Genomic DNA, 24,727 nt, shown 5'->3' with positions numbered 1-24,727 from the left:
CGCCCGCCCCCCCCCGCCGCCCCGATAGCCTATTGGAGGACGGCCGGGGCCGCCGCCTCCCGGTTGGCCGATGGATCCGCCAATCGGGCCGCCTCGCCCCGCCCGCCGGTGCAGCAAGCTGCCTTGCGCCGCGCGGAAGGTGAGAGGTCGCGTTATGTAAGTGGCGGGGAGCGCGGCGCCATTTTGTGGCTCCGTTATTCGTCCGCCCCCTCCCGGCGGCAGCCAATCGCGGCGCGTCACCGCCCCCCGCCCATCCGGGTACCGCGGAGCGGCCGGGCGCCGGGCTTTGTCCTCCGCGCTCAGCCCATACCCTCCCCCGCCCTCCCGTTTTCCCCCGCGGCGCTTGAAGGGCCCCGGCGCGCGGGGCATTGTGGGAAGGTGGCGGCGGAGCTGTTCCTCGTGTCGGTGTGGAGCCGTGTGGCTTTGCTCCCGATGCCCCTCGTCCTGTCGCTGCACCGGCCCCGTCCGTTTGACTCCTGCTTTACAGGCACTGATCGTCCCTCAGCCTTCTCCTCCGTGTGAACAGCCCAGGGCTCTCGGCCTTTCCTCACAAGGGAGATGCTCCAGGCCCTGACCAGCCCTCCGCTGGGCTCTGCAGCAGTTCCCAGTCTGAGCCGAGGAGCAGAACTGGACACGGTGCTATGGATGTTCCCTTCGCAAGGCAGAGCAGAGGGGAAGATCGCCTCCCTGCCTTGTTGGCCGTGCTGTGTGCAGTGCACCCCAGGACACCGTTGGCCTTCTTGCCACCGGGACGCACTGCTGGCTCATGTCAGCCTGTTGGCCATGAGGACCCCTAAGTCCTCTGCAGAGCTCCTCTCCAGCAGCTCAGCCCCCACCCTGTGCTGATGCGTGGGGTTATTCTTCCCCAGGTGCAGCACCTACACCTGCCCTTGTTGAACCTCATCAGGTTCCTCTCCACCCAACTCTCAGCCTACCCAGGTCTCGCTGAATGGCACCACGGCCATCTGATGTGTCAGCTGCTCATCTCAGTGTTGCATCATCAGCAAACTTGCTGAGGATGCACTCTCTCCCTTCATTCAGGTCACAGATGAAGCTGTTGAACAAGACCGGGCCCAGCACCGACCCCTGGAGAACACCACTGGTTACAGCCTCTGCACTCTGTGCCACCAATCACAGCTCTCTGAGCTCTGCCACTCACTAGTTCTGCATGCACCTCACTGTCTGCTCGTCTATCCCACAATTCCTGAGCTTCATTACAGGGATGTCTGTGGGAGACAGTGTAAAAAGCCTTGCTGCGTTGAGGTACACGGCATGCACCACCTCCCCTCATCTCCTTAGCCAGTGATGACAACATTCCATTGTGCATCTCCTCTGAAAAAGCACTGCATGAAACATGGGAGTTAGTGCTTTATTGTAATGGTTTCCTCCAGCACTGAGAGAACAGCAACTAACAGCAAGGGTTCCCTCATCTGCAACTTGCATGCCTTCAGTCAAAGCACTCAGAGGTAAAGTGTTCCCTATATGCCAGCATCTGGGGCTCTAACCAGTCCCCTAAAGGTGAAGCCTCTCTGCCTCCACAGGCCAAACAATTCTCATTCTTACTGGTTTGGCTTTTGGCCATCTGGCTCCAGCCAAGCCTCTGTGAAAGGACAGGAAAAAAATGTAAATTGTGATGCCACTTCCTTAAAAGTTAATGTGATTGTTTTCAAAAGTAACATTTTAGATTGATATGCAAGAACTGTGTAACTAGCTAAATAGAAGATTACAATTTATTGGAGGGGGAGAAAGGTTCCTGAGGAATGGAATTGGTTGTAGGGAACAAACTTCTATTAAGGCATCACCCAGTGTACAAGGATGGGAGTGTGTGAGTGCAGAGTGTTGGCAGGATGGTTGGGATGGATTTGATTCAGAGCAATCAAAGCAGTGCAGAGTACAAACTTCTGAAATGAAGAAACTTTTAAATAGAAAGTCATTTGTCTGGAAATAACAGAAGAGCCTGGATGCCTTTGTGGATCACAACATGACTAATGGGCATTCCTGTGATGTGACTTGAGTTGTGTTGGATGTGGTATTTGAGGGTGTATGGCACTGCAGCTCTTATCTCTGCAGCCCCATTCTGATGACAGGGCATCTGCAAGGAGTGCAGCCTGGAGTGGCTGCAGAGAGCGGGTCAGAGCAACAAGGCAGTAGAGCTGGAAGTTTGCCAAATGTTGCAGCATTTAGGTATGGTCAGAAGATACCAATATCCCTCCCTCAGCGACCTTTATCTATTCATGTTTAAATCCAGAGATTATACTGTTGAAGAGCAAGCAGCTCCCTTGTATAATTCATTCAAAATAATTCAATAACATCTTTCTGAGTATTTGCGCAGTTCCTGTGGCTGCATCTCCTGCTGAGCACAGCAAGTGAGCCATGTTTGTGGCTATCACCCTGCTGCTGGCTGCTTTCTTTCTTACTGCTGTAGCTGTCGCTAAGTGGCTGCTTCTGCTGCACCTACTTCTGCAGTCACTCTGCACTGGTTTCGCCTCCAGTGGGTGCTGAGTTTCTCATCTGTGAGCTGCTGATCAACATATGCATCTCATTCAGATATTTCCCTCTGTAGTCTTCTCTTTGGCCCAGCCTGGAGCCTGAAATAACCCCACTGCAGACTTCCAGACCACCTGCTGCTGGAGCTGAGCACCTTTGTGCTGAGGAAATGGCACCGTCCTCTGCAATGTATGCTTTCATACAGATGAAAAAACCCAGCGTGCTGCAGGGCAGTGCCGTGCTGACTCACAGACACATCTCTTGGCATTGACATCAAGAAGCCACCAGCTTGTGTCAGTCAATGGTGCAATGGATTTTTGCACCCTTCCAGCAGCAGGAGTCACCTTGCTGCATTGCAAAGAGCCTTCCTGGTTACCATCAGCATAAAACAGTAGTGTTTCTCCTGACCCTTGCAGTGCCAGTCACCCACTTCTTTAACCAAAATGAACACATGCCATTTCCCTGTGCTGTGTATTCTGCATGGTATGCATAGAGCCTTCACATATTCCCAACAGCCTTGAAATTGCAATTTGTTCTCATATGAAACCATACTGATGGCTCTCCCCTATTTTTGCTGCACTCTGCAAAATGACCTTCTTTCACCTCTTCATGGCCCTGAAGCTGAACTGTGAGTGCAGTTTGCCAACGTTCTTTTTTCCATATTTTATTTTTTACTCAAACTGAACACTCTTTGGTTTCGGTTTTCTTGTGGTTGCTTTTTTTTTTTTTTTTCCCCCCCAATATCTTTCAGTAATTTCCAAGTTCCTTAGCAGTCAAATTCCCTTCTTCGGTGCAAGTCCATTTGCGTGCTGAGCTGAAGCACTTTCCAAGAGCACAGAACTCAGACTGTCCTCTGGGGTGTCACTTCTTGTCCCTAGCTCTCCTTTTAGGACAAAGACTCACTTCTGGCAGGGAGAGTGCAGATGTGGGACAGAAATTAAGACAGCTGATCGTTATGTGTTCTGCACTCACACAAAAATTGTCATCTGAAGGCTTCCAAGTCCTTGCTACTCCCAAGCTGTGGTGCAGCCCCACGTGAGGAGCCTGCTGGAGGTGGCACTGAGCAGGCTGGGCTGTCACCTTTTCTGGGCTTGGGCTTTTTCCTAGCAGCTCCCCTGGCACCAGAATATCAGCAGGAGCTACTGCTCCCTGCAAGCCTGCGGGGCTGCCTGCAGTGCTGATGCTTAGCAGCTTTGTGCCAGCACCATTAATCTGCATCTCTCTAAGCTCTTGACAGCTATTGAGTTAATTAAAGTTTACACTCTCCCTTTGGACTGAATGAACTAAAACCCATTTTGGTTTGATGGAGATCTTTTCAGTGGTGCTCACTTATAGCCTAGCTCTCAGGAACACAGAAGCCTTTTCCCATCACTCTCACGGCATGAAAAGACCCTGGAGGGTTTGTAACTCACCGTTAACTTCCCTCAGTGTGATACAGGAGATGATTAATCAGATAAATTGCCACAGATCCATGTTACCTGTTCTAAGTTGCTGCCAAGTGCTCCCATTAGTTGCCTTGTGCTGCACCTCACTGTAACCCAAGGTGTCAGAAAATGTCAATTTTCTGTTCCTGCAAAAGTACGTATAAAAAAACTTTATGACTGCTTAAATGCGGTTCTGCAGCTTTTATTTCTAACAAAGAAGTCTCTGTGTTTCTATGGAAGATATTATGGTGAGAAACAGTAACAGAAGCCAGCATATTTTGATACTTTGATGGCTTCTCCAGTTACTTCTGTCCCTTAGTGATCCCTATGATGTATAAAAGAAGCTATCCTGTCTAGCAGCTCAAACCTAGTAAGAAATGCAGTTCAGTTCAGGATAAGTCAGAACAGCTCCGATGGCCATTGGAAAACCAGCCCTGAGGCAAAGCTCAGGCCTCTGCCCTGTCTCCAGCCATGGGAGCCCGCTCTCAAGGCTGCTTTTTTTTGCCCCATCCCTCTGCTCCTTGCCAGCTGTGAGGCACCTGTACCCCTGTGCTTCCACCCATACAGGTGTGGGGTTTGGCTCATGTGGACATAAGAACTGGGACTAGTGCTTGAGCAACTGAGCCAAAGCTGTTATCCATTTCTGTAACATCTAAGAGCATCAGTATCATGCTCAGTGGCACAGCTGCCCAGGGAGTCATGGGGTCACCATCCATGAAGGTATTCCAGAGCCATGGAGATGTGGCACTGAGGGATGTGGTTATAGACATGGTGGGATGTGTTGGGGTTGCTCTTAGTGATCTTAGAGGTCTTTTCCAACCTTAATGATTCTATGATTCTATGAAGCAGAGAGTTCTGTGCTTTGAGCATCCTTTGACATGCAGAAATCAGCTGAAAGGATTTTTATACGGTTGTTTAACAGGCTGGAGATTTTGGTAATGCAGTGATGCCCAGCACTGGATGTAGCTACAAAGGCATCTCTTTCTCCCTCCACCAAATGCAATGCATGGATCAAACAGTATGCTTGGAGAAAGGAGATGGTACTGTAGTGACAGCAGAAATCTGATCCATCTCAGATGCTTCTGTGGTGCCAGAGAGGTCCCAGGTGCATCAGCCCATTGTCTTCCTGCCTTCCTGCTGCCACCTCACCACACCAAGCAGAGAGAGATTCATACATCAGTAGATCACTACTGGGAAAGAAAAAAGCTTTATTATGTTTATGCTTGCCCTTACTTACTGCTGCTGCCAGAACTGAGATTAATGCCATAAATCCAGTGGTGAGTTTAGGAACTGCTGTTGAGGTTTCCCATTACCTCTGTGAGATGCTGTAGGAGCCATAGGAATTATTTTCAAAGCAGTGGGGTTGCAGCTGGTGGAAGAGAATGGCATGGGGCATCTTGTAGGACATGTTTTCGTTGCTTTCAGCTCTGTCATACACCAGCTGCTTGGGTTGGAGTTCCTTGTGTCCCGTTCCTGCCACCCTGGGCTGCAGGGGAAGGTGAGGAGGAGAAAGCATGGGTTCAGTGAATGGTAAGTGGTGGGATCTTGGGCATCAGGTGCAGACCTGGGGCACAGCACATCTTGGGCCAAGAGACAGAGCCCATGGAAAGGTGGGGAGATCTGCTGCCCTCTGTGCCCTGCGCTGAGCCGTGCCTCCATCCCAGTACCCATCATATCCACATATCATGATCACATGACATCAAAATTATTTGGGGATGATTTTCAGGGGCTGCTGCAGACCGAGTTTCCCGGCTGCCCAGGAGATGGCAGTCCTGCATTCGTTCAACATGTGCAGGCAGTCCCCAGACGGCGCCCGACATTTACTGAAAAAGGAAACCCGAGTCGTAGGCTGTGTGTTTGGCTCTGCTGGGGAGGGGAAGGGCTCTGTGACTGATGGTCTATCCTATTCTGAGCTGAACAAGAGACACCGCTGTTGGGAGGTGAGTCCTGGATGTGCAGCCCGGGAAGCACAGCTCTGGGTGCATAGCCGTTCTCAGAGACTGCTGGAGATAAGCAGCGACAGCTTGGGATCTAGTTCTCATCATCCTCCTACTCTACGGTACTGGTGAGGATATGCTACCTACAGCAGGAAAATCAGGATTACTGCAATTTGTCTTTGCTCTTACAGATTAGGAGGCACTAAAATTTCTTTTATTTGGACTTCTTTGATGTTTGCAAGGCAAAACGTTGAACCTTTCAAGGAAATCCATGGTTGAACCAATCTCTGTTCTTTCTCAGCAAGGGACAGGTAGCCGATGTGCCAGCCAATGTGCCACCTCCATGGGCACAAGCCGATGTGTGCCACCTCCCAGCTGCATGTCCTGGGCTGCAGCTTCAAAATCCCCCTTCCCTTTATTCTTCTCCTCGAAAGAAGCTATCAGTGTTAGTGTTAGTAAGGTGGTGCTGCACAGAGCAACTGCAAGACTTCAAAGGGCAAATGTGCCACAAATAGAGCTGGTACTTGTGGGGACGGCTGTGCCCAGCAGGTGTTAACCAAAAACAGCATCTTCTCTCCCTGGCAAGAGAAATCAGCAAGGGAAAGAACTGACCTTCAAAGCAAGAATGAAAACTTGTCAGGATTGTTTATAGGGTAAAAACAGGACTTTTCCTTTTCCACTGTAGTGGAAAAGGCTGTTGCAGTGCTCTGCTTGGCAGTGCAAGGAGTGGCGGTGGCAGTCATGCTGCTGAGCTATAAGCTCCCTTGGGAAATGAGGCCTCTTCATCCCTTTTCTCTTTAAAATCACAAAAGCAGCTCTAAAAGTCCCCTTATTTAAATTCCATTCTTTAATAAAAGCTCTGTAGTTTTTACTCTTTAAACTCAGAAAATGTTTATCGTTACATGAAGTTAACTGAAGTTATCAGTTATTTCTTTGTCACTTTTCTAGTGGATGGCAAACACTGTTCTTCAAACGTTTGAAAGTCTAAGATCTTCTTTCCAAATGTTTTTTTGGGAATGCATAAGATCAGTGCCTCTATGCAATCACCCACAGATGAACATGAAATGACTCCATGTGCAGACAAACATCCAAAAACCTGCCTGGAGTGGTTACTGTATAGAACCCATTTAGCACGGATTCCCTCCCTATTAGCTGGGCAAGTCGTTATTTTGAGATTCCTCAGGACAAGAAGGCAACGTGCTCCTCCGACCTATCGGTTCTTCCATTGTTACCTTCCTCAGGCTGAGGGCTGTAAGAAGCACTGGCATTAACAGGCAGTTTTAAAGTTGCAGGTAAAGGAAATAGAAATGTTTGCATTCATCTGAAACAGCCTTCCTTTTAAATCCTGACATGACTAAAAGGATTTATGTGAACAAATGAATTGAATACAAGAAGGAGATAGAACTGCCTCTTGGAGGATGTTCTCAGACTACCTCTATAGAGACAGAAGCAGAGCTGCAGGTTGGACAGATGTGTATTTAGAACGTGAACCTGGGGAGCTGGTGGCCCGCAGGAGCAAGCAGCCAGTGAAGTGTGCTGGAGCCATCCTGCTGGCTCCCAAACACAGGCTTTGGCTCGCAGATCTGCTGGCTTCCTGCACTTCCTCGGGGCATTTCCTTTCTCCCTGGATGAACCCTTGAATACACAGGACTGTGGACGCCATGTTACAGAATCACAGAATCATAGAATCACCAAGGTTGGAAAAGAGCTCTAAGATCACCTATCCAACAGTTCACCTATCACCAATATTTTCCACTAATCCGTGCTCCTCAGTACAACATCTAAACATTTCCTGTACACTTCCAGGGATGGGGATTGTTCAGCTGTTCTCAGGATCTGCACCTGAAAACTCTTTCCTCTTGTCTTTCTGCAGCATGACGAGTGACGAGCAGTTGTTCCTCTGTCACCTTCCCATCCTTCCCATGACTCAATCGCCTCTGCTTTTGCAGCTGGAAGCCCCACTGTCATGCAGCATCATCCCTGGGCCCATTGCAGGACCTGCCCTGAGTTGGGGGGCCAGGGTTCCCACCCACCGTGCCCATGTTTGCTGGGAGGGCAGCATGGGTCCCTCAGTGCATTGCGCCCAGAGCTGAAGGCAGCCCGGGGCCCATGTCTTTCTGATAAAAAGGAGAGAGCCAATTAATCCTGGAGCCAGAACAGCCACAGAAGAGGAGACTTCAGGGAGGATTTATCGAGCAGTGGCCCAGATACATCAAACCGTCTGCAGCATAACACAGCATCCCATTAGGGCTCCTCTTTGTGTAACAGCTTATGTTACTTATCCTATTAGATGACTGACGCTGCTTTGATGTATTCCAAAGAGACTGTGCTAAACTTTCTGCCATGGTTTTCCCAGGTGGATTTCTGCTACCTCTGACGTGAGGTTTGTGCCCACCAGGCAGGGTCCTGAAGCGAGGATGAGTTGTGTGGCTTTGCTCCTTCCCTTTGCTTGGAGGTGTTGTCCCCAGGCGTGCCAGCATCATCGCTCTTTCCCTGTAGCTCTGGGCAGGCTCCGTGCTGACCAGGGAGGTTACTTTGCTCTGCTGGGTCAGCTGGGTGCTGGCCTTGTGGTGGGGCTCTCCTGCCTCCAGCCTGGAGTTAATTCTGCTGATCCCCAGTTTCTTCCCAACAACATGAGCTGTTCACCTCAACCAAAAGGTGGAGTATTTAGCTAATCAAAATCCATTCTGAAATTAGAGACTGGCCTATTTCTGTTGGCATTACCTCACCTACTTCCTCCAGGTCTGCTTAATGCAGATTCCCACAAATCCTCTGCGGTTTTGCCATGCTGAGGGTCTGCTAGGCAAAATGAACTTGAACTTTGTTCACGCTGCAGCTGGGGTTTGGCTGAGCCCTGGTGGAGCAGCGGGGCTGGAACTGTTCTCAGATTAATGGAACATTGCTGCCTACCACCTGGGGAACTGTGAGATGCGGCCTTGACCTCAAATAGTTCCTATCTGCAGGCAGAGAGAAGGGAAGAGGCTGCCATGATCAGGTGCTGGAGCACTGCAAAGCAAGCGATGTTTTGTCAAACTGACAAAACCTGGCACCCACACTGCTGCAGGGCTGCACATACTGTGAGTGCAGATGAAAATTCACTGGCTTGGAAGTAAAAGGGTGTTAGAAGTGCCTCTTTGGAAGATGGCCGCAGGGTGACATCTTCTGTGCGTGAGCTTGGAATGTGAAAGATATTTCTGGAGAGCTGAACCTTACCAATAAAGCTGGTGAGCTCTGACAATCTATGAAGATGGTAAACTCAAACAACCTCATGTTGTGTCCTTGTGAACCCATCACCCCACAGTGACCTCACATCTGCCGTGCTGTGGGGTGATGCACACAAACCCAGTGAGGAGTGTCCATCCAGGAGAACATGGCAAAGTTTGGGTGTGGAATGGCACCAAAGCTCGGCATAGCTGCTGCACTTCAGTGCCATTAAATGTGGTTTGGGATGTGCAGATAACCCTGCAAAGCTGGGGGACAGCCCGGTGGTCAGTGTGCAGGGAGAGGGAGGGTTATAACTAGAGATCCCAGCCAACATTTTGAATTTTAAACCCAGTAAGATTCCATCTCCAAACAGCCCTTGTCACACTCTGCCCAGTGCCAATGCCACTTTTCAAAAGCCACATTCCAACCTGTCCCTCTGCTGGGAGAGAGAAGAGGACAGACTCTTTAGTGGGTCTATTGTGACAGGATATGGGAATGGTTTCCAACTCAAAGAGGGGAGATTTAGATTAGATGCAAGGAAGATTTGTACAATAAGGGCAGTGGGGCACTGCACAGGTTGCCCAGAGAGGCAGTGATGCCCCATCCCTGCAGACAGCCAAGGTCAGGCGGCAGGGGCTCTGAGCACTGATGGAGCTGTGGGTGTCCCTGTGTACTGCAGGGAGTGGGACCTGATGGCCTTTAGGGATCCCTTCCAACTCCAGTGATGCCTTTGGCAGAGGAAACTGGCCAAGGGAACAGGAAAAGACGATGGTACAGGAAAGTGCTGCAGCACTCCTGCAAAAAGGCACCAGTGCAGCAGAACATGTGCAAATAAGGCAAGCTTTGCCTTCTGAATTAAGGATCGGGAAATAGCAATATGGTCATAAATGTTGCTTTTCAATAACTGTGCTTGCAGGCATTGAATCCATTGAAACCTAAGAGGAAGGAGAGGTTTCTCCATGAGTGAGATTGGAACCAAAAGCCCCTTCCTTGTCGTGAACATGCTCATAGAGCCTGTTGGTTATCACAAGAACTTAGTTCTTGCCCATATTCAGATGATAGTAGATCTTTGAGTCCTATCTTCCCGATACATTAATGTTTGCTTTAAACAAATCTAATCCCACTTTATAACGCCATAAGAAAGCACAGAATGTGGCATTTATATCGCAGTAAAATTTTATGTGTGTTTGCACAACTACTTGACAGCACAAACATCGGTGTTTCCTTACGGGATGCGCTTTGAGGTTTCTTGTGGGGAAATGGGACCGCTCACCGGTCACAGCTGGGAGACAGGCACTTCCCCTATTGCAGATGCTCCAGAGGCCAATAAGGAAAAGGAAATTGTCAAGGGCAAGAGATACCTGTACAACAGGGGATTGTATCTTGCCATCAGTACACAGCTCCTCGTCCTCTCTGCAGTCGCACTGGGGATCGACTCCTTCTGAATTTGTTGCTCCAGCACTGTGCAGGTGTGCGAAGCAGAGCCTGTGCTGGTGGATGAGCTGCCCTATGGCTATGGGCACAGTGTCTCTGGGGAGCAGACTGAGTCCTGGAGAATTCATTCTGTCATTTTTCTTAGCTTGGATTTTGGCAGAGAGAGGCAATTCCAGGCACACTGTGTCCTTCAGAACTCTAAAAGTTTGTCATCTTCTTCATGATCTTCCATGGATCAGAGACTCCTGGCTTCTCGGATGGGACTTCTGTGAGCCTGGCATGGCTTCATGGCCACCCCAGTGATCACAGATCTGGGTGACTTGTGTAATGCACATGGACCCATCAAGAACCATGGAATGCTGGGCATGGGATAATGTCCCATCCCTATCAGAAATGCTGTTCAACCATCTCATCTATGCAAAAGTGAGTCGTGACAGAAAGTGATTTTGAAACATCATGTAAGAGATCATGCAGGTGGGAAAACATCCCATTTTTTAATTCACACAGTAACTTTCTGGAAATCCTGTCCATCTCCCTGGTTGCTCTGGTCCAATGGCTGAGCTGCAAGCTAGTGCCCAGGAGCAGCTCCAGAGATTTCCTGAGGAGATCTGGACTTTTCCATGCAAGCAACGCAATTCAATTCTGCACACTACTGCCTCAGGAGAAGGAGATTCTCCTGGCACCAGGTGCTCCCCAGGGTGATGCTTGGGATCTGAGAGTGGGACACAAATAGTCTCGTGTTTCAACTGACCCCTGATATGACAAGGTAGATGATTTCCACCATTGTTTTGGTTCTGCTTCATGCCTGCTGGATTCCCATTGAGCCACACAACATGTTCGTTCCAAAGGAAGCAGGGATCTCACTGGTGTCACTGCACCCAGCTCCTCGCCACCTCGGCACGGATCCAGCAGGAGAGACCCTGGTGTGACAGGGGTCTGCACTGATCGGGACTGCATCTTCAGCATGAACACTACAGAAGTGACAGGAGGGAGCTGAGCAAACATCTCAGAAAGCAGTTGGTGGTATGTGCACAGGGAGATGTGTGGCACATGGGGAAGCGCACCATTGAGCTTTTCTAAGGACTTGCTTGCCACTCTGCAGCTGGAGTGATATTTGCTCTGGACCTGATAAAGGCTCTTATCAGAACAGATCAATCTGCCTGCTGTGGGGAAGTGCCCGTTTGGGTTACAGCCCTGTTACCAGTAGTCATCTGTGTGCCCCAAGGTGAGCACAGGACCAGCCCTAGGGGCAGCGTCAGCCACACTCCTCCCCGGTACCGGCAGCTATAAATCCTTTGGTTCAAAGCATATCTCCAGACATATCCTGGGCTTCTGAGTGTCCCTGTGGAGACAGCATGGGTGAGTGTGAGTGTGAAGAGCAGGGTGGGTTGCCCCCTCAAGACCCACCGCACCAGCAGAGCTCTCCCTTTGCTCCTGTGCATGGATGACTGGCTGCCAGGGCAGAAAGATGGCAGCAGGTACTTCACACCAGCGGTGGAACTGTCCTCTCCACTCACCTTGTCCCTTCTTCCCACAGCTTCCCATTGTGCTCCCCTCCTGCTGCTTGCCTGTGTGGTGGCCCTGCCTGCCCTGAGTCTTGTTGGTGCTGCCCAAGACCTGACCCTCCTCAGTCGATCTGTCTCGAATAGCAGTCCATCAGCTCTCAGCATGCTGACAGACGGTAGGTACACGGAAGGCCTCCATCTTTGCAGGCAGAACGCTGCTCGGAGCCCATGCACAGGTGTCCTGCCTTCTCTCTGTGTCTGGTTAGGATGGGGAAGGTTGGTCCTGCAGGGAGGTGGAAGTTGGGCTGGTTCAGCAAGCAAGTCAGAAAACTTCTGCTGGTTGCAATGGTATGGAGTAAGGAAAATTGGGTCCAGAAATAGCACGAAGTGCCACCAGTGGTAGAGGAGGATGACTGATATCCATTTGGCTGGAGGCACAGATTGCAATGCCGTGCCCAATCTCTAATGCAGCAAAAATACTTGGAAATGGGGACTCTAGAAGATAAAGGCACCATCTCCAGACAGGAGGTGTTAAGGCTCTACATCTTACTGCTTGGGCTCCACTTCTGCAGACAGAAAGCATCTCCTGATCTGAGTTCCAGCTTTGCTGGATCTCCCCTGCTTCTTCCAACTCTTCTCCCTGTTGTTGGTTACCATGTTACAGGTAAGCTCCGGCTGGTGAACGGCTCCAAACCCTGCTCCGGACGGGTGGAGGTCTGGTACCGCAATGAGTGGGGAACAGTGTGTGACGACAGCTGGGACCTGAAAGATGCCTCTGTGGTCTGTAGGCAACTTGGCTGCGGGGAAGCAGTGTTAGCTCCATCTCAAGCTTTTTTTGGAAGTGGATCTGGACCTATTTGGCTGGATGATGTTAACTGCGTTGGGAACGAGAGCCTCCTCACTCAGTGCACGCTGAGAGCCTGGGGACAACACAACTGCAGGCACAGTGAGGATGCAGGTGTCGTGTGCTCAGGTAGAGTGTGCTGCTCTGTGCCCCTTACTAATATCCAACTGCAAGTGTGCTATGGGATGCACCTCTGTCTTCTTGGACGGGGTCTTATTAGATTCCCCTCCCTCCTGCTACACTGGCTAACACGGGGTGGGTCCAATGCTGCATGTTCCTGTGCCACTCTGTGTGGAGAAGGTCCTCACAGCACCTCTCACCCTGATCCCACTCCAGGTTTAATGCTGGCAGAGGTGAGGAAGTGCCCAGCCCAGACTGCAGTGCTCGTGTGTGTGTGTATATGTGCACCATGCAGGTGATGAAGGCACCTGTGTGCTGGCAGAGGTTGTTCTTCTCTCCCCTCAGCCACGGGAAGGGGCAAGGTCCTTTTCACGTCGCTGTCCAGTCCAACCCTGTTTTAGCCATACAGCCCTTTTCAGCATCCATATTGCTCTCCTGGTCTGATACCAGCATGGTCCAGTGGGACTGGGGCCCTTCCCTTGGGGCCACCTCCTGCCAGGTCCTGTTGGGGAAGACGAGCAAAGGTCTGAGGCCGACTCAGTCGCACTGTCAGGAGAGCACATTGATCTCCCTGGGCTGGGACAGCTGAGAATCTGCAAGGTGCTCTGGCCAGTTGTCCATCTGTCCTTCCACAAGATGAAGCTTGCTCTTTTTCTGTTGCGCAGCTTTTTGTTAAAGCACTCTCTCTCCTGCCACAGGTTGGCCCAAGGACTGCAGTGAGATCTCTGCGGGCAGCCCCAGCGGCGTCTACGTCATCCAGCCCTCAGGGCTCCACCCCATCGTGGTGTACTGCGAGATGAACGTGACGGACGGGGGCTGGACGGTCATCCAGAGGAACCGCCACAACACAGACATCACCTGGGCCGAGTCCTGGAGCACCTACAAGTACGGCTTTGGGAACGTGCGCGGCGACTACTGGCTGGGCACCGAGTACATCCACCAGATCGCCAAGCAGAAGGTCTACCAGGTCAGGTTCGTCATCCAGGATGCCTCCAACAACATCAGGTTCGCAGAGTACAACCTCTTCAGTCTGGACGATGAGTCCCAGGGCTACCGGCTGCGGCTGGGCTCCTACGCAGGCACAGCAGGGGATGCCATGAGTGCCAGCACCACTCATGACAACATGAAGTTCTCTGCTAAGGACTTGGATCAGGACACTAACAGCGGGAACTGTGCCTCCGCCTATGGGGGTGGGTGGTGGTATTCGTCCTGTTACTCCGTACGGCTGAATGTCAAGGGTGCCATAACGTGGAGCGGTCTGTGCAATGGCAACTGCAGAGCTTCTGCCATCCTCATCAAACCAACTACCTACTGCTAGTGCTTCTTGTCTGCCCATCCATACCAGGCACATTGCCTGGGTTCGCAAGAGATTTTTTCATCTCTTTTGCGGAATTGCTCTGCTTCCCTTGCTGGGTTCTTCCTCTGAGCTGTTATTATCTTGATTGCACTATAATCAGAATAACACATTGCCAAACCTGTCCTTCTGAAAACACATTGCTTTGGAGAATAAAATGTACTTCAGAAACGTAACACCTTGATGATCATTGGGTTTACATGGGAAGATTTTGATAATGAAGGTGCTGCAGGGGGTCACTATGAGCAGATCTGAGGACGAGCAGGCTGTTCCCCTGCAGCCTGTAGGCTACAGTAGAAGCTGATCTTCAGGTGCAGCCACGGAAGATCCCACGTGAAGCAGGGGCAGTGGGGGCGCGGCAGAGATGGGGAGAAGGACTTTTTTTCTTCTGGTCTGTTACTAACAAGAAGAGAAAATTACGTTAATCTCTTTCACACTGAGTCTGTTGTGCTCGTGACATTAACTGGTGAGTGACCACAGAATAACTCAGATTGGAGCAGATCTTTAAGCCCATCCAGTTTGAACCCCTGCTGTGGGCTGGGTGCCTCCCCAGCTCAGACTGCCCATGGCCCATCCATGGCCTGCGGCACCCTCAGTTTTCCCTGTCCTTGTCTCAATCTATAAGCTTTCTTGTTCATCATGTTTTCTCCCCCTGTACTGTTAATGAGGGGAAATGAGAGAGCAGCAAGATGGAGCTGAGCTGCCCAGCAGTGTGAAACCCCCACATCATCCTGAGGAAGAGGTCCCTGCTCTTCACTGTGTGACTGTGGGAGCCCTTTCTCCAGAGTTTATGTCACCCTCTCATTAGCTGGGGGAAGGATAAAGCTTCCTTATTTCCTAGCTTGAACTAAGTCTGCCTTGCAATCTGTTGCCTATCCTGAGTCTCACTTTCCCCTGAGACTCAGAGCACCACCCCCCATGGCTGGCACTGGAACCACCAGGGAAAGATCCCCCATGGCACAAACACCCCCCTTCCTGCCCTGGACAGCCTAGAGGCCCCTCAAGGCTCCCTGACGCCCCCCAGGACCACTTGCACGTGTGTGTGCAGTGTAGACACAGCAAGGAGACAGGAGGCAGCAAAATCTGGCTCTGGGATTTATTGCAGCTGATTTATCACACCGTGGGTAGCACTTATGGGACTGAGGAGCAAACGGGAGCGGGCTGCGGATGGAGGCACTCCCCCACCCTCTGGTAGAGTCAGCACACGTCGGTGGGTTTGACCAGGATGAGGGACAATGTGCAGTCGCCTCTCGGGCAGATTCCTGGCCAGAGGATGTACTTTTTGCCATTGAGGAGGACATTCTGGCACCTGTCGTACCACCACCCCCCATAGCTGTTGGCGCAGTTCCCGCTGTGCTGGTCCTGGTCTTTGTCCACTGTGCTGAACTTCATGTTGTCGTGGATGCCCGAGGAGTGGTAGCTGGCCAGGTAGTCCGTCCCGCTGCTCAGGAGCCGGCCCAGCCTCAGCGGGTACCCGCTGCTCTCGCTCTCCACTCTGAAGATGTCGTACTCAGCATAGTGGGTGGCGTTGGCTTTGTCCCGCACGACGAAGCGGACCTTGTAGGTGCCCTGCTGTGTCAGCAGGTGCAGGTACTCGGTGCCCAGCCAGTGGTCGCCCTGCACGTTCCCGAAGCCGTACTTATAGGTGGTCCAGGACTCTTTCCATGTGATCTCAGTGTTGTAAGTGTTCCTCTGGACAACAGTCCAGCCCTTGCCTTCGGTGTCCATATCACACCACACCACGCGGGGGGGGGACCGTGCCGGCTGGATGACGTACACCCCGCTGGGGCTGCTGCTGGCAAGGTGGCTGCAGTCTGCGGGGAACCCTGAGACAGCAAATCAAGCAAGACATGCATTGCAAAATGTGCTAGTAAGGCACTGTGGTGCAGCTGGACTGGTGCTACAGGTGCTGGATTTCAATGGCGCTGCACCCCGGCCGTGGAACATGTTGGGAATAGCTCTTTTCTGCTGGTGATAAAAGACAAGAACCAGCCTCCTCTGCAGCTCAGGTTTGAATGGAACGGAGATGCTTCCGCCCAGCACCTGGCAGCACGGCTGCTCTCAGCAGCACACAGCGTGGTGCACAGCAAACCTGAGGGCTTCTCAGCTTGGTGGGAGCACCCACACCCCTACTCACCAACCAAGGCAGTGGCACACACTGGGCTGGTGCAGAGGAGAAGCATCACCACCACCACGGGCAGGAGGATGAGGTTCCCATGGAGCTGACGTGTCCCAGCCTGCAGCCCTGGGGAGGGAAGGGTGCAGCACCATCAGGACCCCCAGGCAGCCCACCAGGCAGCCCTGGGGAGCTCTGACCAGGGAATGCAGAGCTGCAGACATGGAGCAGGATAAGTGAGCTGGGAAATGGCTTCCTCATCCCCACAGCCAGCCTCATCCCTGCACCTCACTGCACCCTGTGGTCACGGCTTCTTATGTTCCTCCTGGTGGTTTCGTTTGTTTGTCTGTTTGTTTTCTACAGGGCTAGGGGTAAATAGACATTTTTATGGCAAATAATCTGTGCTAAGCACATTCAGGGCAAATAGTTTGAAGCACTGCAGCTGAGCTTGCTGTATAGAACTCACTGCTCCAGATGCAGAACGTGCACTCCATGGGGACACAGCAGCAGCAGCAGCAGCAGCAGAGAAGTGAAAATAAATGAGCAGATGGAAATGAGAGCACAGGCTCACCTGTTCTGGCTTCCATGGTTCCCCGCTGCTGCCACTTTTGATCTATTGCATCCCCTGCCATGTGGCAGGACTGTGCCTGAAGCTGTAAGCACTCAACAAAATGAGCTGTTGGAAAGAAAGAGAACTCACCCATTGCCATAGTGCTGCACAGGTGCCAGGAGCCTGAGCAGTGATCCTGCAGCTCTGAGCTCCATGCAAGGGTCAGCCCCTTTATAGATGGGTCCCAGTGCACACCCCCTCCATTCCTCGTGTGCCCATCTGGGATCTTCTCTTTGCTCAAGGTTACACAAATAGGTCATAAATTTCTTTCTGTTAGAAAACAAAGTGTTCCTTGCCTCCCAGCTGTGGGGCATATATCAGATGCAATTCACTGGAAGTGTTTGGGTGTTGTATCTCTACAGGAATCTACCAGCTGTTGAGCTAAAGCAGATGAAGTGTGGGGAAAAGTCAAACAGAAGGGCAAGAATGTGAAAATAGAAGGAACCAAGTGCAGAAAGTACCACGATTAGCGGTAGCACATATTGTATGGCATGCGGGAATTAGAGAGTGTAAAACCCACGGGTGGTGGTTTCCCAGCAGCTGCTGGGTAGCAGTGTATCACAGCCCTCCTGTGATGGCACCAGCTCCAGGGCCAGGCACAGAGCTGGGCTGCACACACTCCCTGCCTCTTTGTGCCCACCATGGGTAGACGCTGAGGGCTGAAGGCAGCAGCCCATCTGCCAGAGGCATCCATACCCCCAGAAGTGCTTTGGGCAGCTCTGAGCACAACACTCTGTCCCTGAGCAGCACCCTTCCCCTGCACTTCCCTTCCTTCTGCATACATTTTGGTGGCAGCTCAGAGGGCTCTGCTAACTGCCTGCTCTTCCCACCACAAGCAGTATGGGCACTGCCCAGCAGTGCTGTGCAGGCTGCATGTGCTCTGGGAAAGCATCCTGTATGGTCCGGGAATCCATATGGGATATGAAGTCCTACATACATTCACAGAGCTCTTCAAGCAGCAGTTAGAGCTAGCAGGACCACATCAGGTCTGGTTAACAGTGTTTCACAAAAGCTGTCAGGGCTGTGTTGGAGTCTCCTTTAGCACAGCATATTGTGTGGTGCCAGCAGGTCCTCACCTCAGATACCATATGTCGCTTTGGTGCCAAGGTGTGAGGACATAAAGCAACCAGAGATTGTCCAAAGGAGGGCAACTAGGAGCATGAAGCATCTGGAGAGGCTCCCTGGGTCAGGGAATGCCTTCAAAGGGTTTGGTGTCAAATCCAGTAAGTAATAATGCTCCTTATCTGGAGAATTTGCCAGTTTGGTGGAGTGCAAACATGGGATGCTGGTTGCTGTCTGCTTTAGGATCTCTTATCGCAGAAAGTTGCAGCTGGGGAATGAACAGCGATGCTGACACACGGAGGGCAAACAAACCATCTGTTTCCAGCCGAGTTGATGGTGGAAGGCGGAGCGCTGCCCTCACCCACCGAGCCCCATATAAGCACGCTGCCACCAGGCCAGGCACCCCGGCTTCCCACTCCACAGGGACCCTGCAGCAACATCATGGGTGAGTGCATGCTGGGCGCTGTGTGGATGAGCATCCATCCCCTGCGCCCTGCCTCCTCGGGCTGCTGCCCGCTGCTGGCCCTGGGCTGTGGGTCAGCGCGGTTCCTGCTGTACCCCCCCCCCCCCGTCACCCTCTTGCTCCCCACGCTCCCTCCTCTGTTCCTGAGCGCAGTCAAACCCATCCCGCACCGCGCTGTGTTGTAGAGAGGCTTCTATTTGTGCCCAGAGTATCGAGTGTGTTATAAACAAAGCAGAGTGGAAGCTAGTTGAGGTGTTTAGCAGCCATCGGCCTGAAGCCTTGCAGGGCACGGGAGCGGGGCAGGCTCGCTGCAGATGCACATCTGTGGGGCTGGCCGGGAGCAAGCTGTCAGGGAACCTCCTGATCTGACACAGTCTGAAGGAGTCTGATTGGTCAGATTCCCAAATGATCCTCATTTGATTGTGGAACCCATGGAGTCCTGCTTTGGCCAACAGTGTGACTCCATCCTTGGAAGCTGCACTTTCCATGAACCTGTAGGCTGCAGACAGTTGCATACTTCTGCAGAATGTTTCTTTTCAGAAACCGTTATATTTCTGCCCCTCGGTAAAGCAAAGGCATAATTAATGCTATGGCTTTGTCTATTCTACGAGTTTGTTCTAACATTTGCTGAGTTTATTTATCCAAAGCTCCCTCACCAGGAAGGCTGGGTTTGCACTTCCACTCACTGTGTGTGCTCTCCCTGCAGCTGCTCATCACTCCGGCCTCCTGCTCTGCACCTGCATGCTGGCCCTGCTCGCCCCTCTTCTTGCTCTGCAGATTGAAAACCTGACAAGACTGAAAGCAAATCTATCTGACATTCTTAATCTCCACTCAGATGGGCTCCATCCTGGTATGTGTTTTCTCTCTTACACCCCTGAACATTGTTCATCCGAACACCGGGAGCCTCCTGATCCCTGCACAGAGGGGAGGTGTGGAAGGTAACGCTGATGAAGGGCAGACACACTCAGAAAGAACAGGAGCCCAATCATATCTTCCTCCCATTTCAGATATTCTCTACACATTACATGATCTGGACATTCAGCCTTCTTTATTATTGACAAGATGTACATGGTAGCTTTATCTAGGGACCTGCAGATATTCAAAGGAAGACGTTTTCCCTGACTATCTGTAGTCCATCTAAGCCCCTGAAATGTCACCAGGATGGTCAGATTGACTATTAGGAGAAATTTCTTCTCCAAAAGAGCGGTGCTGCAGTGGCACAGCTGCCCAGGGAGCAGAGGGGTCCATGGAGGTGTTCCATGGGGATGTGGCACTGAGGGACGTGGGCAGTGCGCACAGTGGGGTGGGGTTGGAGATCTTAGAGGTCTTTTCTGATTCTGTGATTCTATGGAACTTCAGGTTTCAGTCACCAACCAAAATACCTTCTGAAGATTGCTCATGGCTAAATGGTGTAATAGATGAGTCACATCAATAACAGAGGTCACAACACTGTGGGTGTTTGAGGAATACAGATTTATGAATATGGATGCTGTGATTTCTTTGTAAAGAAAGCACTGCCATCACTTTGATTTGAGCTCCTGTTCCTGTCAGCATGTTTTTGAAGCATTTTATGAACTGAACACATGAACCCCTTCAGTCTGCACTGAAGAGCTGGTGACTTCAGCTTGAGGGGTTACAGCAACAGCACTCAGCAGTTTTATCTAATTCCATGCAGTCTGTTTGCTTCTCAGTCCCTCTCCTCCAGCAGTCTTTCCCTGTACTCATCACTGCTGCTTGGTGCAGTCCACACCAGGCAGCTCTGTGAAGCCATAACGCTGAGTGGACCAAACAATGCAGCTCAATGACTCATCCTCTGTAGTTTTACCTTTCCCAGTGTCTCATTCCTTTGAAGAGTTTACAGTGCAAAGCTACCATATAAGAAGAAAATGGAGCTGGGTGGCATTGCTGAAATATCCTACAAACAACAGTGCTAGAAATAACAGCCCGTGGAAGCTGGAGATACTTCTGTGCCATGGCACAGGGCTGCCCAGCTCACTCTTTTTGCTTTTCCCAATGCAGGTGAAGATGAAGGAAATGCGCGGCGTGGAAGAGCCAGTGGGACAGGTCAGCACAAACAGCCCATTCCCTGCAGGGTTCTGGCACTGGGAGGCGCAGGCAGTGAGGGTCAAACAGAAGTGGGTGGGCACAAACCCGGGAACAGCATGGCTCATCTCCTGTGGGGCAAAACTCGGTGCAGAATTTTGTGTAGAACAGTTCCTTCTAAGGACTCTCCAGCCCTCATGTACACGTCACGCATCCTCTCCTGTCCTGGAAAGCTCTGCACGGGGCAAGCAGAGGATGCACCTCCCAGGCTATGCCAACAGGAGGAGGGTCTCCCCTCCCTGAACCCAGAGATGAGGTGGAGCTCAGAGCTGCAGGAACAGCACAGTTGCTCATTTAAGTTTCTGTAAAATAATGTAAAAAAAGCCCTCACTAGGCTAAGCTTGAGCCCCTGTATTATTAGAAGGAAAGAGAATTGTGAAAACTGGGAAAGGCTGCAGAGACAAAGATCTCAACAAAGAAAGAGAAGCAAATTCTCTGATTGCACGGCCAAAATACATTCATGGTTTTTTAACCACTGTGTTTCCCTTACAAAGGTTTTCTGTTCATACACTTACAGTGGGAAACACAGTGACAGCCTTTTTACTACCCCGTCAAATTTCCACATCTGCAAATTTTTAAGCAATCAGTCTCACAGAAGCCAACAAGCAGACCGGGTGTCGTCGTGCCTGTTGGTTCTCCGTGTTTTAATCTGCCGCAGGTTGGCCCAAGGACTGCAGTGAGATCTCTGCGGGCAGCCCCAGCGGCGTCTACGTCATCCAGCCCTCAGGGCTCCACCCCATCGTGGTGTACTGCGAGATGAACGTGACGGACGGGGGCTGGACGGTCATCCAGAGGAACCGCCACAACACAGACATCACCTGGGCCGAGTCCTGGAGCACCTACAAGTACGGCTTTGGGAACGTGCGCGGCGACTACTGGCTGGGCACCGAGTACATCCACCAGATCGCCAAGCAGAAGGTCTACCAGGTCAGGTTCGTCATCCAGGATGCCTCCAACAACATCAGGTTCGCAGAGTACAACCTCTTCAGTCTGGAAGATGAGTCCCAGGGCTACCGGCTGCGGCTGGGCTCCTACGCAGGCACAGCAGGGGATGCCATGACTTCAGCCAATTCTGCTACCGTGCACGACAACATGAAGTTCTCTGCTAAGGACTTGGATCAGGACACTAACAGCGGGAACTGTGCCTCTGCCAACGGGGGTGGGTGGTGGTATTCGTCCTGTTACTCCGTACGGCTGAATTTCAAGGGTTACTTGACGTGGAGTGGTCTGTGCAATGGCAACTGCAGAGCTTCTGCCATCCTCATCAAAACAGCGCCCTTCTGCTAGCTGCACTTTCCTTTCTTTTCTGTCCAACCTGTGGCTCAGAATAGCTTGGCAAAGGGATGGAAAAGGCAAAACATGTCATGGCCAAATCTGGTGCCGCTGTGGGTCTTTGCTGAGGTTGTTTGTATCCTAGCTACTGAAGAAAATAAGCCGTCCTCCACTTCTCCTTCCTGTAGGTTTCTTCTGCTCCTCAATTCAGCCTTTATCCTTTTGCTCAGATCCGGGTCATTTTAATTGTGTTAATAATCAGAACAGTTGCTCCCAAAACCTGGAGTTTCCAGATGTGCCTCAGATAAAATGTGAAACAGCCAAACTCCAATGCATCTCCATGGCTGTGTGAGCTGATTGACATCTTTAACTTCAGGCAAACAACACAACTTTCACTTGTAGAAAGATTAAAATTTCTTGATCAGGATCGCACAAATTCCCACTCTTTGCCTTCTGTACTTCAGGCTTAACACTTGTTAAGTATCAAAATAAATCCATATTCAAAGAACTATCCCAAGTGTTAACATCTATTTCAAGTCTCTGTTGTGCTCGCAGAGGTCATTGTGTTCAAAAGCTTCCTCTGCTGAAGCTCTGCTTTCCCATAGGACAGGCATTTGAGAAAGAGCTATGAATTAACAGCTTGTGTGTGCTGTGCTGCAAAAGCCAATGGAATTCGGCCACTGGAGATGGGAGGGGATGGGAAGCCAAGAGTCTGCATGAGAACTTCTCTCTTCTCTCACCTTCAAAAGAAAGGGCTTTGTGAGCTGTGAGGTGTGATTGGACCCATCTACACACACAACATTTAGAGCAGCTTTTAAGGATTTCAGTTGCACACAAAATGATTGTCCTGCTATAAGAACCGACCAAGTGGTCCTCCTGGCTGTGCACTCTGCCCTCCCCTCCAGGCAGTCAGTACCTTGCCATCTTCAATCTTAAGTTGCTGTCTAATGATAAAGCTTTGCTAAATCACTATATTTCTTTCAGGTCCTCTTCAGTGAGATAAAGCAAGCTAGAGCGAGTTGTTTTTAATGAGCTGCTCTGTTTGTCTGCAGTCTGGAAAAGCAAATTGTCATTGCAAACAGCTTTAAGTGACAGCCCCAAATCCCTGTGCACCCAGTGCAGGGTCAGGGAGCTCAGAGGTGCAGAGCTGCTCTGCTGCTGTGGACGTGTGAAGCACAAGGCAGGGGAAAGCTTTGTGCAGCAGGGCATGCAGCACCAGATACATCAGGTCGGTCCTGTACCCCGGAGCATGAGACAGTCTCAGATATGCTTCAGAGTTATGGCATGGACCAATAGAAAGCCAGAAGGCTTTCAGCAGGTTCCATCCCCTTTGTCAGTCACTCCTGGATGCAGCCATTCCATCCATTACACCATCAGCCCACCGGTGCAAAGCAGCGTTTCCCATACAAACCACGGCTTGTATTGGTCTTCAAAGGATCAGTGTGTTCCTTTCTTTGAAGGAAGATGCTGCTGTGCTCCCTAAAGTTTCTGCTGTCCCCAGAGAAGCCCGACCACCTCGTCCTGTGGCAGCACTGATGTCATCGGGTCACTAAGACGTGAAGGCAATGACCAAGAAGTGGTTTGAGAAGCCGGGAGTTTTGTTGCTGACTTTTCTCCAGGCTCCAGAGGGTGCCCTTGTCCCGGGGCTTGCAGGCGGCCGTGGGGCGTGAAGGAAGTGTGGCCGTGCAGGGATGGGCAGGGAGAGCCACGAGGTATTGCCTGGCAGTTCGGCTGCGGGTTACAATTTGCTCCTCTATTTGCCCTGCTCTGTTCTACTGGTGCAGCGTGGGATACATGGGAGAGAGAGACTGAGACCACCGGAGGAAGAAAACACAAGAATTACACTGCGCAGGTGTCAGAATTCTTTCCAAGAAGAGTAAATATAACCAGCTGTCTCTGAATTAGGGTTTCCCAGCCCTTTCCTGGAGAAGGAATGGCCCCTACACCTTCCTCCAAAAGGCCTTGCTGCTCTCTCAGTCGATTCTCTATATTCTGACCCATTTCCTTCTTTCTACCCATCTGATCTCCAAGAGCAACGTGATCCCTTCTCTTCCTCTCTGGGGATGCTGCACTGTCAGCATCTCTGTGGCTTTGCAGTGTTCTCTCCAGCATGCCCAGGTCTCCCTGCACTGCAGGACCCAGAACTGCACACAGGTCCCCAGGTGCAGCCCTACCAGTGAGGGACCTCCTCACTTCCCCGACACTTGGCCACAGTGGAGCAGAGTCTGCCTGGGTGCCAGCACTGTTCAGTGACTCTGGAGTTTGTCCTAAGATTAAGGCCTTAATGTGACCCATATAACACAGCACTGAGCCATCAGACTGCTGTCTAGGCAGCAAAACTGCAGCACTGCCTCCTGCTTTCACTTTCTCTATCCTCTGCTAACTGAGTTCTGGGTGATAATGGCTTCTGGGATACTTGTTGGCATTTTCTTAATTAGAGAAAATCCTGAGAAATGGGTAACAATGGGCAGAGTGAACCGTTTGGGGTGAGCATGGCTGCTGCTGTGGCACTTTGGAGATCCAGCCTTCCCAAATGAATGTTTTCACAGCAGTACTGTGGATGATGATGCACTGGAAGCACCGCTTCAAGTCCTCAGCTCCAGATGTGGGGCTGTATCAGCAACACCTTCATTAGGATTTCACAGACTCGTAAAATCAGAAAGTAATAGAATGGGTTGGGTAGGAAGGGACCTCAAAAATAATCTATTTCCAACTCCCTGCCAGAGGCAAGGTTGCCAGCCATTAAATTGGGCACCAGCCGAGGATGCCCAGAGTTTATCCATGGCCTGGGG

At 51.2% G+C, this 24,727-nt stretch overlaps 3 protein-coding genes across 3 annotated transcripts; 2 read left to right on the top strand and 1 right to left on the bottom strand.

Moving 5' to 3' along the window:
* The first annotated feature begins 11,688 nt into the window (after positions 1–11,688).
* Positions 11,689–14,485, top strand: LOC100546728 (fibrinogen-like protein 1-like protein). The gene is made up of 4 exons (XM_003211635.5): positions 11,689–11,845; positions 12,024–12,167; positions 12,656–12,964; positions 13,654–14,485. Exons 1-4 carry the CDS (start codon positions 11,842–11,844, stop codon positions 14,271–14,273), a joined length of 1,077 nt encoding a protein of 358 aa, XP_003211683.1. The 5' UTR covers positions 11,689–11,841; the 3' UTR covers positions 14,274–14,485.
* A 906-nt stretch (positions 14,486–15,391) lies between these two features.
* LOC100546575 (fibrinogen-like protein 1-like protein) lies at positions 15,392–17,144 on the bottom strand. The gene is made up of 3 exons (XM_019621944.3): positions 16,997–17,144; positions 16,447–16,554; positions 15,392–16,135 (listed from the first exon to the last, which is right to left on the bottom strand). Exons 1-3 carry the CDS (start codon positions 17,133–17,135, stop codon positions 15,507–15,509), a joined length of 876 nt encoding a protein of 291 aa, XP_019477489.2. The 5' UTR covers positions 17,136–17,144; the 3' UTR covers positions 15,392–15,506.
* Positions 17,145–18,387: 1,243 nt separating this feature from the next.
* On the top strand, positions 18,388–22,446 carry LOC100546426 (fibrinogen-like protein 1-like protein). The gene is made up of 4 exons (XM_085240849.1): positions 18,388–18,542; positions 19,267–19,410; positions 20,580–20,624; positions 21,322–22,446. The coding sequence occupies exons 1-4, from the start codon at positions 18,431–18,433 to the stop codon at positions 21,948–21,950; spliced, it is 930 nt and encodes a 309-aa protein (XP_085096975.1). The 5' UTR covers positions 18,388–18,430; the 3' UTR covers positions 21,951–22,446.
* Positions 22,447–24,727: the final 2,281 nt, after the last annotated feature.

This window comes from Meleagris gallopavo, chromosome 21 (assembly GCF_905368555.1).
Source record: "Meleagris gallopavo chromosome 21, MGAL_WU_HG_1.1, whole genome shotgun sequence".
Lineage (NCBI taxonomy): Eukaryota > Metazoa > Chordata > Aves > Galliformes > Phasianidae > Meleagris > Meleagris gallopavo.
The sequence above is the reverse complement of the archived record's forward strand: the minus strand, read 5'-3'. Positions and strand labels throughout refer to the sequence as shown.

Excerpts from the sequence above, each read along its gene's own strand:
- LOC100546575 (XM_019621944.3), bottom strand. The coding sequence starts at position 17,135 with ATGGCAATGGGTGAGTTCTCTTTCTTTCCAACAGCTCATTTTGTTGAG. Across the intron at positions 16,555-16,996 it reads AACCATGGAAGCCAGAACAG|GGCTGCAGGCTGGGACACGT; the intron begins GTGAGCCTGTGC and ends TTCCCTCCCCAG. Across the intron at positions 16,136-16,446 it reads GTGTGCCACTGCCTTGGTTG|GGTTCCCCGCAGACTGCAGC; the intron begins GTGAGTAGGGGT and ends TTGCTGTCTCAG.
- LOC100546728 (XM_003211635.5), top strand. Across the intron at positions 12,168-12,655 it reads TCTCAGCATGCTGACAGACG|GTAAGCTCCGGCTGGTGAAC; the intron begins GTAGGTACACGG and ends ACCATGTTACAG. Across the intron at positions 12,965-13,653 it reads TGCAGGTGTCGTGTGCTCAG|GTTGGCCCAAGGACTGCAGT; the intron begins GTAGAGTGTGCT and ends CTCCTGCCACAG.
- LOC100546426 (XM_085240849.1), top strand. The coding sequence starts at position 18,431 with ATGGTGGAAGGCGGAGCGCTGCCCTCACCCACCGAGCCCCATATAAGC. Across the intron at positions 18,543-19,266 it reads ACCCTGCAGCAACATCATGG|CTGCTCATCACTCCGGCCTC; the intron begins GTGAGTGCATGC and ends CTCTCCCTGCAG. Across the intron at positions 19,411-20,579 it reads CTCAGATGGGCTCCATCCTG|GTGAAGATGAAGGAAATGCG; the intron begins GTATGTGTTTTC and ends TTCCCAATGCAG.